Source organism: Phacochoerus africanus, chromosome 10 (assembly GCF_016906955.1).
Source record: "Phacochoerus africanus isolate WHEZ1 chromosome 10, ROS_Pafr_v1, whole genome shotgun sequence".
NCBI classification, from domain to species: domain Eukaryota; kingdom Metazoa; phylum Chordata; class Mammalia; order Artiodactyla; family Suidae; genus Phacochoerus; species Phacochoerus africanus.
Genome location: NC_062553.1, coordinates 181147 through 202026, shown reverse-complemented (window position 1 = coordinate 202026; position 20880 = coordinate 181147). Strand labels below are relative to the sequence as shown.

At 57.8% G+C, this 20880-nt stretch overlaps 2 protein-coding genes across 4 annotated transcripts in view; one reads left to right on the top strand and one right to left on the bottom strand.

Annotated features, from left to right (window-relative positions):
- Positions 1-3892, top strand: part of CPLX1 (complexin 1) — a 32340-nt gene extending 28448 nt beyond the window's left edge. Inside the window, exon 4 of the mRNA XM_047799397.1 lies at positions 2029-3892. Within this exon, the coding sequence (XP_047655353.1) occupies positions 2029-2226 (198 nt within the window). The 3' untranslated portion in view covers positions 2227-3892. The remainder of the gene's footprint in view (positions 1-2028) is intronic.
- A 15309-nt stretch (positions 3893-19201) lies between these two features.
- PCGF3 (polycomb group ring finger 3) overlaps positions 19202-20880 on the bottom strand; it is a 42098-nt gene continuing 40419 nt past the window's right edge. For 2 of the 3 annotated variants that reach the window (XM_047797931.1, XM_047797930.1), the window contains exons 10-11: positions 20342-20422; positions 19202-19972 (exon numbers count right to left, since the gene is read on the bottom strand). In XM_047797931.1, coding sequence (XP_047653887.1) covers positions 19925-19972; positions 20342-20422 — 129 coding nt within the window. In that variant the 3' untranslated portion in view covers positions 19202-19924. Of the gene's footprint in view, positions 19973-20341; positions 20423-20880 lie in introns of those variants that run through there. The other variant, XR_007137402.1, reaches the window with a different exon arrangement.

The following is a 20880-nucleotide window of genomic DNA, read 5'->3' as shown; positions in this document are numbered from 1 at the left end:
GCAGACCTTGGCCCCGCCTCGGCCCTCACACAGGCGTCCTGGGCTGTGGGAGCTTCTGCACTCTGGCGCCTCGGGCTGGAAGTCTGACCTCGTTTCTGCTATCTCTGGCCTGACTCTCTCTGGGCCCACACTCTGCCCCACACCCGCCTCCCTCGCCTTCAGAGCCCAGGGCACTGTCCCCTGAGGTGAGGTTGTGCAGGCTCGGTGACCCAGAAAGAGGGCCATGCTCCTTGAGCCAGCCCACCAAAGTGGCTGCAGTCTGGCTGGCGTCACACTCTGTGCCCTGGGCTGACCTGGCAGTGCTCTGGGTGGCACGTCCGCTGCTCAGTGCATCCCTTCGGGTGCCCTAACCTCCCCCCGCCAGTGCTCCAGGCTCTTGTTCAGGGTGCAGAGGGGCCTTCTGGCTGCCCAGGGCCCCTGCTGAAGAAGGGTAGACAAACCCCTCGCCTCTCTCCTCAGTGGCCAAGGAGGCCCCAGGCTGTGCTCTGGGCACTGGCGGGCCAAGAGCATAGCTTCCTCCTCTCGGACTTCTGCTGAAGGTGGCCTTGCCCCCTAAAGCCCGAAGCCACCTGCAGCCTCGAGGGAGGAGTGGGTGCGGTTTTCCCTTAGCAAGCTGGGGGTGGGACGCAGGTAACCCCCCATCTGGACGCAGAGGGCCAGGGTGCCCCCGATGTGCACCAGAAGCAGAGCCTCCGAGAGACGGGCGGGCAGTGGGGGCTCTGCCCTGTGGGTCCTGCAGCCCCGATCATCGCTGACACCACAGGCTCCCCAGAGCTCCCCCTTTACTCTCACTAACGCTTCTGCTCCTGTACTTCCCTGTGCATAACCTAGGACCTCAGACCTGGCCAAGGGGCACCACCTCTGCTGCGCAGGCCCTGAGCTCTGCCCACCAGGTGGGCGACATGTCCCCCAGACTCCCCAGGCCAGCTTGTCTCTACCTGGTTTCCACCAGCCTGAAGGCAGGAGGTGTGTCCATAGTCTCGTGGCCGCATGACCGAAGGCTCACCCACATCAGTGCTCTGCTCATCCCAGAGGGCTGGTAAGGGTGCCCATGGGCCTGGTATGGGGTGGGGGGCATGTTACTCTCCTGGAAATATTTCTTTTCCGTTCTGGAGGATGGAAGGCCAAGATCAAGATGTTGGCAGGGCTGTGCTCCCTCTGAAACCTGTAGGAAAGACCTTTCTCTTCCAGTTTCTGGAGGCTTCTGGCAACCCTCGTGTCCTTGGCTTGTGGCAGCGTCCGTCCGGACGTTTTCTTCGTTTTCATTTCCTAATGTGTCCTTTTCTTTCTCTTACGAGGAGACTTTCAGGGGATTTAGGGCTCAGAATGATCTCATCTCTAATCATACCTTAATTACATCTGCAAAGACCCTATTTCCAAATAAGGTCACGTTCTAAGGTTCCAGGTGACATGAATTTTGGAGGGAAACCACTCAATCCACTGCTGAGGGGAGACACATGCAGGAAACCAGAATTGGGGGGCACTCAGCAGTGCCCAGGAGTGTAGCCGAGGGCACACATAGGTGGGGTTCCAAGACATCTACCCGGAAGTGACAACTGGACACGGAGCAGGCAGAATGACCTTCGAGGGGCCAGGGTCTTGGTGGCATCCAGGGATAGTTGGCCAGGCATTAGGCTGTGGCCATATGTAGCCAGACAAGGATCTAGGCCCCGTGGGCCGGCTGGACACAGAACAATGGCTTCTCTTCGCCACTGCCAGCGGGCGTTTCGGCCAGGCCTCTGTGCTCCAGGTCTACAGGCCAGGCCAGGCTGAGGACCATGCCTGCTTCTCTGTAGACCTCCTGGTTGGGGACCTCTCCTTCCGGGAGTCCGGGTGGCCGTCCACTCCCGCCCTGCGCCTTTCTCTGCTGCTGCTGCTGCCTCTCGAGGCCCCTCCTCTGATCCTGCAAAAGCTGGGAGGGTCCAGCCTGTTCAGGCCTTGGGAGCGCCCCTCCTGGGGCTGGGAGGCAGGCCCGGGGCCTCCAGTGCCTGATCCCCGCCTGCCCTCCGCCCGCCCTGTCCCCTGCAGTATGGCATCAAGAAGAAGGAGGAGCGTGAGGCCGAGGCCCAGGCTGCCATGGAGGCCAACTCGGAGGGCAGCCTGACAAGGCCCAAGAAGGCCATCCCGCCGGGCTGTGGGGACGAACCGGAGGAGGAGGACGAGAGCATCCTGGACACGGTCATCAAGTACCTGCCTGGACCCCTGCAGGACATATTCAAGAAGTAACAGCCACGGAGCCGGACAGCAGCTCGCCCGAGCCCGGAGCCCCTGCCCCCTCGCCCACCCCCAGTCCTGCCCCCCGCGGAGGCCCCTGAAGGGATGTCGGGAGCAGAGTGCAGCCCTCCAACACCAGTATAAGCCATAGTCCTGGGTCTTTCCGCCCCATGCCCCCCTTATGCCTTGGGAGCCTCTGCCCACCTCTCACCCCACCCCATCCCCGCACTGCCATCGCCACTACCACTGAGGGAGGGGCACCCTACCGCCCCACCCAGGGCCCCTGCGGTCTGCTGGAGGCTCTGGGGACCAGCCCACGTGCTCGTCTTGGCAGCAGGTGGGTTGGACCCTCCCCCAGAGCCTGGGAAGCCCCTTCCTGCTCCAGCCCTTCACCACCCACCCAGCAGGGCCCTTGGCCAGGGCCACCTTAAGGGCCAGTCCCTCGACCACCTCTGCGTTGGCGGGCGCAAACTCAGGAGCACAGCCATAGTAGGGGGCAGCGGTCGTGCAGGCTGGGGTGGGGGTAGGAGAGGCCAGCAGCTGGCGCCCGGGCTCACTGCCTGGGATCAGCCTGGCCCCCCCCCAACCCCTCCCCCGCACTGACACCTGGGTTGCTGTATCTGTGTCTTCCTAGTGCTAGTCCCTAGTGCCTGCCCTCCACCTCCGTCCATCTGCACCCCTTACCTTCTTCGTCCAGCTGTCTCTGCCCTCCCGGCCCTCTTCTGGTCCACTCCTCTGGAAGCCTTCGATTCTGAGGAATGCCAGGGCCTGCGCTCTCCTCCACCAAGGGAAACACAAAGTGACAGGCTTGCGAAAGCCTCAGACAGGCGCTCATGCAGCCCCATAACTCCAGCTCCCCTGAGTCTGTCGGCCCGGCTGAGCCCAGCCCCACTCCCCTCCTGGCTGCCACGACCCGTGTCCTCCGAGGCTGCTCTCGGGGTGGAGTGCCCTGCCCTCACCCTCTGAACACCCGCACCTTCGCCCAGAACCGGGAGGAGAAGCAGAGCCCTGGGGACCGGGCGCTGGGTGCCCGCAGAAGCAAGCGGAGTCCGAAGGCCCGCCCCTGTCCCTGTGCTGTCCCTGCGCAGATGCAGGCCCTCGAATTGGGGTTGGCACCCCTGCCACATGGGCCAGCCGGGGTCAACAGAAACAGCCAAGGGCCTCCCAACCCTCACGTTTCCTCTACCTTCGTTTAATTTGCATCACAATATGTCGAATCTCAGGTAATTGAGGTCTTACGTTTTGAGGAGTTTTATCGTGACAGGAAGCCTCTCGCCCCAGTCCCTGGGGCCTTTTCTGTCTCGTCGAAACTTCATCGTGTCCACGTGTCGCGGGCCAGGGGCGCGGGCCTCCCTAGCTCTTTAGAGAAGCCATACGACTAGACGCAATACGAACCACCGCCGCCCCCCAGTTCCCAGCCGCGGGCGCGCCCCGCCTCCTCCCGGTCCCACGTCTTTTTTAAATGCCTGTTTTCACACGTTAAAAAGCCAGCTCTGAGCAGACAGGGCGCTATCTCTAGAAACCCCGCATCCTGCTCCGGGCGCGTGGGACGCCCAAGCAGCCGAGCTTAGTGTAGACCGTGGATGTCCCCGTCGTCTGTCCTGGCGCCCGTGACTCCTCCTGCATGCGGGGGCCTCTCCAGATGGAGTCACAGCCAATAAACACCACAGTGATTTCACGCGCGTGGCCGTCTGGAGTCCTTTTTCCCCCCGGAGGCGATGGGGCTGGGAGGGGCTGGGAGGGGCCCCGGGGTGCAGCCGAGGTCCTGCTGGACAGTTGGTCCCCACTTGCCCCCTGGGCCCTGCCAAATAGGCCCACCCCACCCCACCCCCCTTCGCGGGGGCAGCTCTAAGGGCTCCCCACGGCCCTGACCTAGACTCCCTCCTCAGACCCTTTCTCCCTAAGGCTGTCCCGCCCGACTCGTCATCCGCAGACCGGGTCCCTTTAGGGCCCCAGCCCCGCAGGTCTCCCCCATCTCTGGCCTTTCCTGTCCCACAGCCATGGCAGGCCCTTGGGGCCCTGGTCCCACTGTGCTGACCACACTTGTCCCCCCACCCCCACCCCACCCCCTCCCCACTGGGCTGTGCCCAGAATGCTGCCCCTTTGCCTCTGCCTCAGAACTTGGCCAGCTGATCCTGGTTTTGGGCTCTACAAGCCACCGCCCCAGCACGGCTGCTCTGAGAAGGGGTACACCGAACTGCACCCCCGCCCCCGCCTGGCCTGAACTCCTCTCAGTGCTGAGCCGCCCGGATTGCCAGTGACCTGGATCGCCTTCCCTCGGGAGCCCCGCGGCCCTTCCTCAGTGCCTGGTGGGGCAGATCTCTTTGCAGAGGGGTCCGCGGGCTCCAGGGAGAGGCACCCCTCTGCCTGACGCTTGCTGAAGCCCCACAACGTGCAGAGCCCCGTTCTAGGCACCAGGGGTAATTGAGGTTCATTTCTCCTGGGACTGATTTTTCCAGCGGCAGGAGGCAGAGGGGATGGTGAGGGTCGCTATTTCCCTCTGAAGACGTGATGTGTGCACACAGAGGGAGCTCTGCAGGCCTCTGATAGAAGTGCATTTCAGGCAGAGGAACGGCAGTGCCAGGGCCCTGAGGTGGAAGCTGGCTGAGGACCTCAGAGTGGCCCTGGGACTTCTGCCACCGCGCCCTTGGCTCTGGGCTTGCTTTTTTTTTTTTTTTTTTTTTTTTGTCTTTTTGCTATTTCTTTGGGCCACTTCCGAGGCATGTGGAGGTTCCCAGGATAGGGGTCGAATCGGAGCTGTAGCCACCGGCCTACACCAGAGCCACAGCAACGGGGGACCCGAGCCGCGTCTGCAACCTACACCACAGCTCACGGCAACGCCGGATCGTTAACCCACTGAGCAAGGGCAGGGACCGAACCTGCAACCTCATGGTTCCTAGTCGGATTCGTTAACCACTGCGCCACGACAGGAACTCCTGGGCTTGCTTCAGGACCACTCTGCCTCTTTGTAGTCTCTTTCCTTTCAGAGCATTCATTTAACTCTATAACAAAGCAGACCACACTTCCTCCAGGGAAGTCCTCCAAGCCTCAGGTAGGCAGGCAGATCCTCTGGAGCCAACCTGGGGCGGTGTTCTGCTCGGCTTTGCTGTCTCTTAGGCGCCTGGAAGTCACAAGCCACTTAGCCATCAAGGCTGTCAGGATCAGGACACTTTTTTTTTTTTTTTGTCTTTTTGCTATTTCTAGGGCCGCTTCTGCAGCATATGGAGGTTCCCAGGTTAGGGGTCTAATCGGAGCTGTAGCCGCTGGCCTACGCCAGAGCCACAGCAACACGGGATCAAGCCGTGTCTACAACCTACATCACAGCTCAGGACAATGCCGAATCCTTAACCCACTGAGCAGGGCCAGGGATCGAACCCGCAACCTCATGTTTCCTAGTCAGATTCGTTAACCACTGAGCCATGATGGGAACTCCCAGGACACGTTTTTAAAGATCTGGCAATTAAGGACCATTTTGTTTTGTTGTGCTAATCCGCAGCTAGACAAATCCTGCTGTCCACAATCGCTGCCAGCGGGTCTCAGTGAACCCTGGGTGGAGGCCACCTGTCCACACAATTTGGAGCCGACCTCCACTTCTGCCTCAGCCGGTTCTCATCAGGTCCTAAAGGAGGGACAGTCTCCGGTGAAGGGTGGGATCCCTCGGAGCCGGTGGGATTCAGGCCGTCGACCTGGGGCCGGGCTTGGGCACGACTGGGTGGGGTGAGAATGCGAGTCAGGCTGAGGGGTGGGACTAGGGGCAGGAGCCCAGGCAGGATGCTGGGGGCGGGCTCGGGTGGGGTGGGGTGGGGTGGAAGTCGGGCTTGGGGGGGAGGGGGGAAGCTGACGATGGGGGCGGGACCGGAGGCAGGATGAGGGAAGCGGGCTGAGGGGCCGAGCTGGGGATCGGGCTGCAGCAATTCCTGGCTAGGGCCCGCCAACATGTGCGTGGCCTGGAGGATTGAAGGGCCTCAAGGAAAGACGCCGCCCAGCGCCACTCGAGCTGGGCGCTGAGCCTAGGCGTCGGGGCCAGGAGTAGGCCCCCTGGTGACCCCGGTCCCGCCCCCACCTCATTCCACCCCGCCCCTGGCCGGCCTCAGCCAATCAACGCGTGCTAAGTCATGCGGCTGCGATTGGCTCCCAGAAGGTCACGTGGCAGAAACCTAACAAATCGGGGCCCGGGAGACGCCAAAGGAGGAAGGGCGGCAGCCGCAGGGTTGTCCTCGGGCTCGAGTACTCAGTGTCTCCCCGGCGCTCTCCGGTCCCTCCCTGTGTCCTCTCCGTCCTCCCGGTGTCCTCTGAGCCCCCGCGTTGGGAGGGCTGGGACAGAGAACCCAGCTGAGCCAGGACCAGGAACGGGACTGCCTGGTTGCGGGGTGGGGCTGGGCCAGCGCAGCGCGGTCCAGGCGGGGCGGGCCGGGCACTGGAGAGGAGATGCGCCCAGCCTGGTGCGCACAGGTCGTCCAGGGACGGGACAGCAGAGGATCACCACCTCCCGGTGGGGTCATCCCTCCCGGCCATCGGCCCTGCCCCGGACTACCCTCACCCTTCTCCCCCTCCCCCAGCCCCAGTTACAGGCGGTGAGGGTGTGAGGCCCAGGAGCTGGAGGTGAGGAGGGGGCTAGGGCATCCATTTGGCTCTAGCAGCCAGTGCCGGCCGTTGGTGGGTCTTTACTCTGCTGCGTGAGGCTTGGGGAAGAACTAGAATCCTACATTGCTCGTCCCTGAGGGTGGGGCCCCCACAATGCTGAGCACCAGACCCCCGTGGTGCCCAGGGTGATTTCTCTCGGCCCCAGAGGGTGAGGCATGGAGTGGAAGTTTAGTTTGGTTTCTGCAAAATAAACGTGTTTCTTGCACCCTTGAGTACGTTGAGATTTAGGCAGAGGATGATGCCAGTGAAGAGAGGTGCCCAGCCTGACTGAGGGAAAGGCCTGGGAGCCTGGGATGAACTGGGTGAGACCCTGGCAGACACTCCTGGCTGCCACCCTCCTGAAGCAGGAGACCCTGTGCCAGGGGTAGCTCCTGGGTACGGCCCACGTCATTCCCTCCCTGGCTGTCTCCTCAGGGCCCTCTGCAAAGAAGCCTTCTTGGAAAGACAAATGCTAATGAGTTGTTGACTGGCCTTTGAGCCTGGCCCCCAAGCCTGGTCCCAGCGCTGACCTTTATTTTATTTTTTGGCCATGCCCACGGCATGGAGAAGTTCCTGCCCAGGGATCAAACCTGTGCTACAGCAGTGACCTGAGCCACAGCAGCGGCAATGCCAGATCCCCAACCCAGTAGGCCACCAGGAAATTCCACCCTGACCTTTAAACTGCCTCAATCTGCAGCTGAGTAGCACTGATGCACCTGCTCCTGCAGAGAGCTCTGGCCCATAAGGATGGCACCTGCTATGTGTCCAGGTGCCCCAAACCCCTGATTCTCTCCAAGGAGTCCTACATTCTAGGGTGCATCAGCCGGAAGTCAGCCTCTGTCTGCACATGTCCACACAGTCCTGCTTAGGGCCCAAGAAGGGGTCTCACCCTATCACACCTCCCTCACCCACCCATGTTGAGGCCAGACAATGAACAGGGGCTGGGCCTGGCTGGACCTTCCAGGTTCAGATGGGAGACTGACAGTCCATAAAAATTCTCTGACTTACAGCTAATCCTCATGCAGTGAGCAGAAATAAAGTTCAATAAATGATCAAAAATCGGGAGTTCCCATTGTGGCTCAGCAGTAACGAACCCAACTAGGATCCATGAGGATGCGGGTTCGATCCCTGGCCTTGTTCAGTGGGTTCAGGATCCATCGTTGCCGTGACCTGTGGTGCAGGTCGCAAATGTGGCTCGGATCCAGCATTGCTGTGGCTGTGGTGGAGGCTGGCAGCTGCAGCTCCTATTCTACCCCCAGCCTGGGAATTTCCATGGGCCCCACAGGTGCAGCCCTAAAAAGACACACACACACACCCACACACACACTCTCTCTCTCTCTCTCTCTCTCAAAACTCACCACTGAGGAGGCATTTGGAGCTGGCTGGTGTAGGAAGCCTGGAAGTAAGGAAATGCCAAAGAACAAACCAAACCCACAATGATGGGGCATGAGAAGGGGAGAGAGCTCCCAAACCTGGGCCAATCTGGGCAACAAAATAAGGTCCTGTTGGATTATGACCCGGGTATAGGGTAAGGGCCACACGTGCACAGGCGCACACGGACGCGCAAAAGCAGACGCAGACGGTCCTCGCCAGGAGCCGGCCTTCAGTGCGGGTTCCACAGGGTGACTTCCTCCAGGGAACACGCTTATGGGAAGGGGTTAAGAGAGCACCTGCACTGGAGAAACGTGACAGACACCACCTCTGGGGACCAAGGTCAGCATCGGCAGTGACAGGTCACTGTGATAGGATGGGATACACACACCTCTGGGGTCCTCCTCCCCCAGACCCACAGCCCGAGTCCCACCCTGAGAAAAATAGCAGGAGGTCCCGCCGTGGCGCAGTGGTTAACGAATCCGACTAGGAACCATGAGGACGCAGGTTCGGTCCCTGGCCTCGCTCAGTGGGTTAAGGATCCGGCGTTGCCGTGAGCTGTGGTGTCGGTTGAAGACGCGGCTCGGATCCCGCGTTGCTGTGGTTGTGGCGTAGGCCGGTGGCTACAGCTCCGGTTCGACCCCTAGCCTGGGAACTTCCATATGCTGCGGGAGCGGCCCTAGAAAAGGCAAAAAGACAAAAAAAAAAAAAAGAAAGAAAGAAAAAAAGAAAAGAAAAAATAGCAGACGAACACCAACTGAAGGACATGCTACAACATATCTGACCAGAGCCCCTTAAGACTGTCGAGTTCATCAAAACAAGGCCTGTCTGAGAAACTGTCACAGCCAAGAGGACCTTAAGGAGACATAAAAACAAATACGATGTTGCTACCCTGTGGGGCCTCCAGGGACAGGCCCCCATGGCCTCTGCCTCCCTCTTGTTTGTAGTAGGCTCCAAGTTCCAGAGAATAACTTTAATCAGAGAAAGGGCAGGAACAAAGGAAAAGAAGCAAGACAAAATAAGAACAGGCAGCCATAAACCAAAGCCAAGGACCTTGAGTTCCTCCTCAAGGGCTGTCGATGACATCCTGACCCACGTCCTTGAGCCCTTTTCCAGAGAGAGACCGAAGCCCCAGCGGGGAAGACTGCTGACCACGGGCGCGCAGACCCCAGACGGGCTGAACCTGAGGACGGGTGGTGCTGACGGGCGACCTCCTCCTCACCAACCCGTCAGCAGAGTACCCAGGAGCTGATGGCACCGCCCTCAGCCTGTCTTCACAGACCCTTCCCTGAAAGCCTCAGGGAGCCAGGGCTTTTGAGCCCCAGCTGCCTGTTCTCCTTGTTTGGCGCCTGCGACAAACTCTGCACTTTCCTTCACCACGAGCCGTGTCAGCAGACGGGCTGAGCGGACCCAGGTTCGGTTCTGTGACGTGTTGACTCCATCTAAGAGCCTGTTGTGTCTCTTCATTCACGTAGATCTTCTTTCACGGCTTTTACCAGCCTCGGAGGGCTGGACCGTGGGCCCCAGGCAGCTTCTCTGGAAGCGGTATCAGCATCTCTATCCCTTTTCCAGAGGGCACTGGCTTTTTCCACACCGCATTTTACCACTGGCCCCAAAGCCCTTGTCATGACTCAAATCTTGGAGTCACAGAAGAGCAGCCACTGTGCATGTCCTGCCTGCACCGCCCGGCACCCTTGGGCCCTGCTGGCATGCACCCGGTGGTCCTGCAGCCCTGCCCAGGGGCCCTCCACGCCCAGCCCAGACTGTCGGAGGCAGGACCCTGCTTGCTGGACCAGCGGCAGCGAGAGGAGGCAGATGGGGGTGGGGGCATCTGCCTTTGTCTCCAGGTGAAGGGAGGGCCACTACTTCATGCTCAGGGGCTCTCAGGGAATCTGGGGTTCAAGATGGCCCTGGCCCCACGCAGGCACCTCCACCAGGCCTCATGGTGAGCGCCATCCCCATCAAGGTCCGACTCAGCCCAGCAGGCCCGGCAGCCTGACTCGGCCCTTTCCTGGGCAGCTGCAGCCTGACCTGCTCTCCAGCTGCAGCAGATCAAAGTCTCAAAAGGCTGCCTGAGGCCCCTCGAGTCACGGGGTTAACAGCCTTCAGGACACTGGTGGCGCCAAGAGTGACTGGCTGGCCGTGCAGCCTCACAGTGGCACATGGCCGGGTGATCAGGCGCGCGCTGCGGTCGCTGGGTGTACCCCGCCCCACTCCAGGCTGGCGACAAGGAGCCCTTCCGACCCCAGCCTGAGGGCCTGCTCCCGCAGCCCACTCTTGGTGGGGGCAGTTTCCCCAGAAGTCACCCCGAGGCGGGGCGCGTGTCCCGGAGCTTCACGTGGAGGTAGGTGGGAGCGGGAACAGGCTCTGAGGATGGAAGGCCGCCAGGGAGAGAGAGGGGCGCAGCTCTGCGCCCGGGAGCAGACCCTCCTCCCCGCCAGGGGCCGCCCCCTCCCCCACCCGCAGGAGCCCCGGACAGGAGCTGAGCCCTCGCCAAGCAGAAGCGACCGCACACGCGTCCCCGGGCAGAGCAGCCCTGATGGGTCGAGACGGAAACAGGAGCGCATTATAACCGCGTCTGAACACTGTGACCCGTCCGGGCTGCGTCCTACCCGTCTTCGCGCTCTCCAGGTAAAAACGTGCTGAGCGGCCTCATCACAGAAAGACCCCCAGTTCTGGACTGAACCCAACCCAGAGCAAAGCCTACTTCCTCCAACCTTCCGCCCAGGTACCCCACCGTGGCTGGAACCCTAGCAGTTCCTTCTCACCAGACCCCCTGTTCGGGTGTCAAGAGCTGTGGTGTGGGTCGCAGACGCGGCTCGGATCCCGCGTTGCTGTGGCTCCGGCGTCGGCCGGCGGCTACAGCTCCGATTCGACCCCTAGCCTGGGACCCTCCATATGCTGTGGGAGCGGCCCAAGAAATGGCAAAAAGACAAAAAAACAAAAAAAAAAAAAACCAAGAGGGAGGTGGAGGCCATGGGGGCCTGTTCCTGGAGGCCCTATTGGGTCCTGCTCAGTTACAAACATAGTCAAGATGTCAGCCTCCTTCAAAGTGATCTGTGGAACTCACGCAATTTCAACAATTCCAGCAGGACTTTTTTAGATACAGACAAGAGCTTAAATTTATATGGAAGGGTAAATGAGCTTGGATAGTACATACTTTTTACAGAGAAGAACAAAGTTGGATAAATCACTCTACCCACTTTGAACACTTTCCATAAAGCAACAACAATCAAAACAGTGTGGTGTCAGCAAAGGACAGAGGCACAGGCAGGGATCAGAGATTAATGACAGAGAGTCCAGAAACAGATCCACCTAAATATGGCCATTCGACCTTGGACAACAGTGCCACAGCGATCCAAGGGGGACAGGGTGGCCTCTTCATCAAATGGTGATGGAACAGCTGACCATCCAAACCCCAGCTTAGGCCTCATGTCTCACAATGAATTCAAAATGAATCACACTGTCAGTCAACCCCAACATAAAAAATGAAAACCTAAGTAAAGAACAAACCAAAAAACCCCAAATGGATCACCTATCAGGGTAAAACATAAACCTATGAAATGCTTGTAAGAAAACAGGAAAACATCTTCATGACCCGGCATCTGGCCGAGCGTTCTTAGACACGACACAAAGGCGTAATGAAAAAATTTGTAAACGGAAAAATTGATAAACTGAACTTCATCAAAATTAAAAACATTTGCTCTGCCAAAGACAGTGCAGAGAGAATGAAAACATAAGATAAATGTGGGAGAAGTATCTGCAAACCACATATCCAACTTAGGACCTGAATACAGAATATATAAAAACTCTCAAAACTCAGTAAGAAAATAACTCACTTAAAAAGAAGGCAAAAGACACGAATAGACACTGCACCAAAGATGAGATAATGACAAATAAGCACAAGAAAAGACGCTCAACATCAAAAGCCATCAGGGAAATGCAAACTCAAGCCGCAGTGAGGCACTACTACACCTACATCAAGGTCTGAGGTCAAAGTCACAGCGACAGCACAGGATGGGCAGTGCCTAACGCAACACTTGCTGTCGGCAATGCCAACTCGGGCAGCCAGTCTGGGGAGGGCTGTTCTGCAGTTTCTGGACCACACACTCACCGTATGACCCAGCACCGATCTAGGTCCACTTGCAAACCCGCACATGAAGCTCACGATCATCAAACACTGAAAGTGCAAAAGCCTTTCATCAGGGGAACCGGGAAACTGGCTGTGTCCATCCTTGTGACGGGGAACCCGAAATGTGCCCTCGAAGGCTGACTCAAGCAATGCGGTCCACTGACCTGACATTTTTGAAACAGCAAAAGTACAATGCTGGAGGTCACTGGCTGCCATTATTCGGTGGTGGCACAAAACGGTGAGCATAAGGAAGTTTTTGGGGTGATGGAGCCATTCTGTGTCCTGACTGTAGTGGTGGTTGCACGAATCTCTATATGTGCTAAAAATTCAAAAACAAAACAAAATTGTTAAAACTTTTAATTCAAAAAATAAGGAGTTCCCCGGTGGCTCGGCAGGTTAAGGGGCTGGCATTGTCAATGCGGTGGCGAGGGCCGGATCCCCAGAACAGGAACTTCCACACGGCAGGTGAACAGCCAAACAACAACAAAAAACCAAAAAGGAAAATTACATATTCCAGACTAAAATGTCTAGTAAGTTGTTACAGGAGGACATTTCTCTACCATTAAAAGTTATTTATCAAAACCTACCCCAATTGTGCTTAAAAGAAGACGGTAAGAATATTTCCACTAAGGTTAGAACACACGGCACGGTCACTGACGCTATTAGCTAACATTTCGTCGGAGGCTGTGGTGGGAGAGCAGCCTGCGGAGGAGCAAAGGGGGTGTGCTTGCTGCGACAAGGTCGCCTGTGTGGGCGACACCCACCCAACGACTCTCTGAGTTGGCAGACTTGGTACAAACACCAGCGTTTTGTCTATTCCACATAACGAGGTGCCCTATCTCCCTGAGAAAATACATGACGTAAACCAAACTAGAAATAGGTGAGAACTCTATGAAAAAAATGTGGAAACACTTTTCCAAGACCCTGAAAGGGGGTCTGATGGCGCAAACATGCCCTACTGCGGGTGAAAAGCCCACGCTGCAACAAGACACCACACAACACACGCCCTAGGCTTCTGGCAGTGGCGCTACCCTCAGGCGTGTCATTAAGCAGGCCCCCAAATGAACCCTCGAGGGGCTGGTCTCGCGTGAGTGAGCCGGTGGACCAGGCGGGGCTCGTCTCCATCAGCTGTTGCAGCTTCTGGGGGCAGCATCCTGGGAGGTGGGGCAGGCACTGCACAGCTCCCTCCTCTCATCTGCAGGGGCTGCTCCAGCTGCTCTGGCTCTGAGGTGTGGGGTCAGAGACAGCCGGGGGGGGGGGGGGGGGGGCAGGAGGACGTAAACGTGATCGCCGGAGCACCGTGAGGGTTAGTGTGGGTCCTGGCAGCCCTGAGGTCCGGGGACTTTTCTCCATATCTCTCCAGCGCCCCGGGTCCCGGGACCACCCCCCACCCTCCAGCGCCCCGGGTCCTACAGAGGTCAGATTGTACACTGTAGAATCACCAGAAACACTTTCCAGGAACTGAGTTGGAATTAATGCTGGTTTTGTGTAAGATCTCAGTGGAAGAAGCCATTTCTCAACAACAGGAGTCTATTCTTTGTTGGTGAATCTTAATACTTGATCTATTTGTTATAAAGGCCAGATCCTTTTATCTTTCAAAAGACTTTTGAATAAAAATGTTCCTAAAGAAGCAACTCTGTTATTCTAGCACCGAATACACATTTAAAAAGGCAATGGTTAGATGATTTACATTTTCAGGTCCAAATAAAATACAGAGACAATCAGCCTGTTGGTGGTTTAGACACCGGGACACGTCTCCCCTGCCACGTCATCCAAAACATACCCAGAGCGCCAGGTGTGCCTCCCTGGACGGAGGGGTGGCCTGTGCATCCTACGGGAGCCTTTATTTACACCAGCACAGCGGGATTTCAGTGTAACTGGGAGTCGACACTGTTCTCGTCCCAGCAGGAGGCCCGCCCCTAAGAGTCGGGCATTAGCCGCCCCAGGCCCTGCTGGGGGTCTTATCCTTAAGAACCACGAGTCAAAGGGAGATGTTTGTCCCTGGCCAAGCGTGCCGTGAGCCTCTCTCACTTCAGGGGACGCGTGACCCATCCGTAGAGGAGCTTAGGTTTAAACGGGACTTGCACGTCTCAGGCACACAGAGTCGCAGTGGGGTAGCGACTCTCCCGCGAGAGCTAAGACGGGTGCGGCGGTCCTCACCGCCCTTCCTCCCAGGCTCAGGGGCAGGGGTGCTGGGGGGCAGGGACTCAGCCTGGCTAAGCACCGTCTCACTCCTTCCCCAAGTCTCCCTTCCCGGCACCTGTTCACATGCAGCCCAGCCAACAGGACCTGATCTGACGACCTGACTGCAAAGCCTGCTTCCTGCCTGGATGAACAGGGATCTGACATGCAGCTTCAGCCAACATCTTGACATTCAGTAAATGGAGTAAATGACTTACCAAAGATAAGTAAAATATGTAAAATTAGCTCCTTTTTTTTTTTTTTATGGCTGCACCGGCGGCATGTGGAGGTTTCCAGGCTAGGGGTCCAGTCAGAGCTACAGCTGCCGGCCTACACCACAGCTCATGGCAACACCGGATCCTTAACCCACTGAGCGAGGCCCAGGATCAAACCTGCAACCTCATGGATACTACTCGGATCCGTTTCCTCTGAGCCGCAAGAGAAACTCCCCACAAAATTAGTTTTTTTAAGATGAACCTTATCTTTAAAGTTTACTGACCTGAAATCCACATGAGCATAATTTTGGTCGACATGTTCTCCTTGTTTTCAGTTCTAGTTTCCCAAGACTGCCATAAATTACTTAACCTTTACAAATTAAAAGTTTTGGGGAAGTTTCTGTTGTGGCACAGCGGAAACGAATCTGACTAGTACCCATGGGGATGCGAGTTTGACCCCTGGCCTCACTCAGTGGGTTGGGGATCCGACGTTGCCGTGAGCTGCGGTGCAGGTCACAGGTGCGGCTCGGATCTGGCGTTGCTGTAGCTGTGACGCAGGCCGGCAGCTGCAGCTCCAATTCAACCCCTAGCCTGGGAACCTCCATGTGCCACAGGTGTGGCCCTAAAAAGCAAAATAAATAAATAAATAAATAAATAAATAAATAAATAAATAAATAAATAAATAACTTTATAAAGGAAAAATTAGAAGTTTTGGGCATCGTTTTCCCCCCGCAAATTGCCTGTGGTGGCTGATTTCATGTGTCAACCTGACTGGGCTCTGGTGCCCAGGATGAAATTATTCTGCTGTGTCTGTGAGGGCATTTCCAGCTAAGATGAGCCTCAGGGCTGGGGGGCGTCCCGGAGCCCACAGAGGCCTGGACAGAACCTAAGGGGAGGGCAGCCTGCTCAGGAGAAACCCTCCCATCCGTGTGTGTGCGCGCAGGTCTCCTGGAGAAGCCCAACAGAGACACCAGGAGAGGGAGCTGCAGCTCCAACTGGCAGTCAGCTGCCCGCGGGGTTGGAGGTTTGCTTTAATGCGGTTCCCCTGGCACACGCAGCTCCAAACTACAGCAACCTCTCGCTCTAGGCAAACAGACGAGTGTGGATTCCCGAGTCCCCGCCAAACCTCTGGTGCCAAACAGCAGAACAATTTAGTGAAGTTCTGCATCCAAAGTCACGCTCACAAATGCCACGTGGAGCAAGGTCATTACCCCCCAGGGTTCGGGGCCCGGTGAGAAGGGGAAGGGTCTGGGTGTGGGGGCTTGAGGCGCCCGTGGCATTTCTCGGTCCGCTGTATGACTCCAACGGAGCGTCCATCTGATGCTCTGACAAACATCTTAGGTAACAAAACGTCCAATCTGAGAGGTCGGTTTTCCTTTTGCTTTTATTACAAGCATATAATATCAATTGGCAAAACACTGAATACAAGCTTCACTATCATAAAATCAAAACATTTAAGCAGTATTTCAAAAAAGATTTTAGACAAAAACTAGCCACCAATAGTACAAAAAATTACACACCAACACAAAGCATAAAAAAATGTAAACTTTCAAACTAAACAGTCAAGAACATGTGTCTGCAGCGTCGCCTCCATAACCCTCTGAAGCGCGCAGGTCGCCACGTGGGACGCCCAGGCTTGGTGGCGAGCTTTCGCCCTGGAACGCTATGTCATTTGGGAAAAACGGTTTTCTTACGCCCAAGGAAGCCGTTGGCGTAGACACTTCGGCCATCGCTGCCGCGTTCGGGACCCTCAGCCCGCAGCCCCTTCGGGCGCCCTTGGACGCAGAGGCCCCGCGGCCTTGAGGAGCAGGGCGTCCCCAGGCAGGGAAAGGGCCCCGGTGACGGCCTGGGGCCTGAATGGCCCCTAACCAGCCCGTCCCAACGAATTCAGTCCATTAAACACCAGGGCAGAGAAACACGCCGGTCTGTCACGCTAAGGTCACGCGCGATGTGGTGGAGTGTACATGGTTTCCTGAGGAAGTAGAGAAACGGCACGTTCTGTGATTTATCTGCACTAAACGTATTTCCAATGTTTTGAGAGCACATGAAATGTTCACGTACAAAGCAGGAGTATCCGCTGGCTCGTTCCTAGAGCCTCTCAACCCAATGACGACGTCACAATCACTGGAAAATCCATCCTGGGGGCTCTGAGGGAAACACGAAGGAATTTCTACAGACCCCAGTGCCACGCCGAGGCGTCTAGGTTGCACGCCCTGCGGGGCTCAGGGCCGGGGAAGCAGCACTGTCACATCTGTGGCGGGTCCAGGGCGTGCGTCCTGGGCTGCCCGCACGTGGGTCTGCGGGCGCCAGGCCAGGCACGGCCCCCCGTCCGCTTGTGGCTGCCGGCTGGTCCCTCGCTCTCAAACACGGTGACGCGCCCTTGCGGGCAGAGGCACGATCCCAGGGACGGCGTCCACATACGACAGCCACGGGGAAGGAAAAACCAACAGCTGAACATACAGGTTCCGAGTCCACCTATGCTCCCTCCCCTCGGCAGAGCAGGTGCTACCTCCCAATGCACAGCCGTGCCTGCCGGAGGCGGGCTGGCACCTATTGCACAAGAGCACCAGCTGCTCTCCGTCCACATCAGACAAAAGACACACATTAAAAGCTACTCAAAGCAAAAAGAAGCTTGCCGAACATCTCACAATTTCATTTTATATGCCTGTAAAGAAAGCTGGACCACGGGAACCAAGTAACTGGATGGGAAACTATGATAGAAGGCTTAAAATAGAATAAATAATCTTATAAAGTTAACCTTTTCTTTTTTTTACCCCCCAAATCTCAACTTCAGTATTATATATTCTATGCGAATTTTCTCTTTTCATGAAAACTGTACCCAGTGAGGCCTGGTGCTGGTGACAAGCCCTCTGCCGCTGACGGTGCCGCGGGGTGACTGGCAGCGTTCGTGGCACCAGCATCGGTAGCTGTGAAACTACGTCCCTTGTTCGAAAACGCTTCATAGGATCCAGCCACTAACTGATCCTGGCGGTCATGCTGGAGAAGATAAAATTCTGCCTTTGATGCCAACGGCCGCCGGAGTGAAGCCCGCGGCCCCCGCGGTGGCGAGGCCCGAGCTCCGTCCCCGCGGGGCTGCAGCCAGACCGGCGGCGGCAGCGGCGTCACCAGGAGTCTCCCGTAGAGAGGACGGTCTGCGCGAGAAAATCTTAGAAAAATAGGTACTTCTGCTGCTGAGGTTTCATCAGGTTACGACAGGGTTACAGAGCGCGTCGGCGCGCGGGGCCAGGGCCGGCCGGCCGGCGACCCGGCTCGCCCACCGCCGCCTCCCCGCGGGGCTCGACGCGGACTTAGCACCAGAGCAAGTTCAAGTGATTTCGAAGGAGCTACAAAGGTACAAATATAAACTATGCGATTATCATAGCCGTGTTCATCCGACAGCTGACCTGCGAGTTCATCCGACGTGAACGTGGACCCTCGTCTGTTCCGGCTCTGCTTCCTCTCGCCAGACGGGGAAAGACCTAAACCCTGACGTCACACTTCGACGGCGCCGGGGGTTGCACGGGGCTAGAGACGGGCGGCGGCGGACACGAGAATCTGAGGTAGACAGGAAACGTTCGCTCACAGACATCTACCCAGGAGGCCCTCCTCGGGCAGCTCCAACGACCGGCCGGGGGGCCGGCCAGCGCAGGCCACTGAGCAGCTCCCGCGGTCCCGGGAGGAAGGGTGGGAGGGGCGGGGGATTCTGGCCAAGCCCCCCCCAGGAGAAGCCGCCTGTGTTTCTGAAAGGCCTCACGACCACTTGGCCTGAGCCCCTTCGGGGAACGTGGGTCTCGTCCCTAAGGAGCTGCTCCGGACACGGATGTGCAAGAAACAGGAAGCAGAAGAAAACAACTTGAGTGTCGAGGAGCCAGACCCTCACTTGCAAAGCCGGTTCAAGAGGAAGTCCAGTCCCGAGGGACGCTCTTCCCGGAGAGCCCAGCTCGCAGGGCGCCCGGCTGGACCGCCTACTGAGCAAAGTGCCCAGGACCCCAGGGCCGGCAGGCAACAGAGCAGCAGCCCCAGTCGCGGACGGAGCCCGCTGGCCGCCTGGCGCCTGTCAGGTGTGTGCTAAGACCTCCCAAGGGCCCATCTCCAAGGAGCAGAAGCGGATGTCCCCGCAAAGAGCTCCCTCTCCACTCCCACAAAACCACGAACACCCGCGAGGCCGCAGGGCCGCCAACAGAGGCCGTGCTGGTGCTGCCGGTGCCTGACTCCTCGGGCCCTAGGCGGCCGGAAAAGCTCTCCGGCGGCACCGAGCCAACTCCCCGGACCCGGCCTCCCTGTCCTCGGCGCCCTCCCTTCGAACACCGGCCGCGCACGCGCGAGAACCGCCAGCGGGGGGCGCTGCTGGCTCCTGCCACCTCCGAAGGCCTGCAGAGCAGGGGCTCTGGCAGCGAGCGCGCCCCACGCAAACGCTCCCGACAATCTCTTCGGCAAAATGAAAACGGGAAACAATAGCAGGAAATTAACGCACCGAACAACTCGCAACGTATTTAATAAAAGCGATTTTTAACAACAAGAGTCGTTCTGCCAACCAGCGGCTGCTGGTCCGCTCTGCTGAGCGTGCGGGTGGGGGGCCGGGGCTGCAGTCCCCTCCCAGGCGGCCAGGCCCCGTGGCCCAGGGCAGCGGCCGGCCTCACATTTCCTAACGTGGAGAATGAAATACCACGGTTTCTCAGGCTATGAACGGAAACCCTTCGTTTGGTATGCTTTTAAATTAAATTTTTATACATCTTCTAAAGTCTTCAGGAAGCTAAAGGCAACATAAATATTGTCATTCACCATGAAAAGACATTTTTTTCAATAACTTAGGAAGGATTCAATAAACGTACAGGTATTTTGGGGGCTCATCATGAAACCTAATTCATAAACTGAACGGAAGAGACTTTCAAGACCTGGAAAGCAAGCAAAGGTAACACGTTGGGATGGAACCTTCGCGATGTTCTCACGTGGGTCCGCGAGCTGGAGCAGAGGGCCCCAGCCGCGAGGCGTGTCAGCACCTCGTGCCGGGAGTGTCCTGCTGAGTGTGAATTCTCTCTCATACAAAAGTTATAAATATTCTCTATTCAGGAATCTGGTCCACACGACGCCTGGGATGACATCCTTGGCGCCACTGTGGTCCCGCCAGGCCACGCGCTCGGAGCAGTGCCCCGGGGCAGGGGGGCTGAGTCTCTGCTGTGCCCGCCGCTCACAGCAAGTCCATCTTGGGCCTGTAGTGCAGCAGGAGCGGCGCCTTCTGTAAGACAGGGGCCGTGAGAGGAGGGGGGACAGGGAACCCACCGCCAGCCACCCGGGGGGAGCCTGTGCACCTGTCCCGCTGGCCTCTGGGACCCCGGCCATCTGTCCCTCCCGGGCGGCCCCTGAAGACGAGGTCTCACCCATCTGATTCCTGCCCCAGAGTGAGGCACCAGGGCTCGAGGGGTGCCCTCTGCTTGCAGCGGCCACTCCCATCCAGGGACACTGGTGACCTCAACCAGGAGGGGTGTGGCGTGTCGGAGCCTTCCCCGGCCACACCGCCCTGGGGCTGATGATTTCAGAACCACCACATTCACAACCTGAGACCGGCTGTGAAGCCCAAGCGAAACACGTCATGACAAGGACCCACCTTAAACCTCCACCTCGTGACGACTACGAATTTGAGTGTGTGGTCCTTGCCCAGGATCTCCTCGTTGCATAAAATGTCCAGCTGGCAGGAGAACAAGACTTTGGTCAGCTTGGCCAAGGGCCAGGTGCGCGGACAGCACCTCCGGTCTACACTCGTCCCGCCAGCAGGTGAAGGGTGGCCTGCCCTCCTTTCTGGGGCAGCACGGGGGGGGGGGAGGGGGAAGGAGCCCTCGACGGCCCCCACCCCACCCCAGAGGGCCTGGAGACCCAGGGGCTTCCATCCACACGACAGAGCCCCTGTGCTCTCACCCAAGAGCCCCGGCCCCAGTCACCGTTCCTGGACAAGTGTGCTCCTCGGACCTCCGTGGAACCACAGACAGTTTTCTCCTCTGTGGTTTAAACGTAAGGGTACAAGCCGTTCCCAAATACCTCCTGCCCCCACCCCACAGGCTCCCCCCCCACCAACACCCCCGATGTTCACATCTGTCGTTTGTTACAAGTGATCAACTTCCACCGACACATCATAATCACCCCAAATTT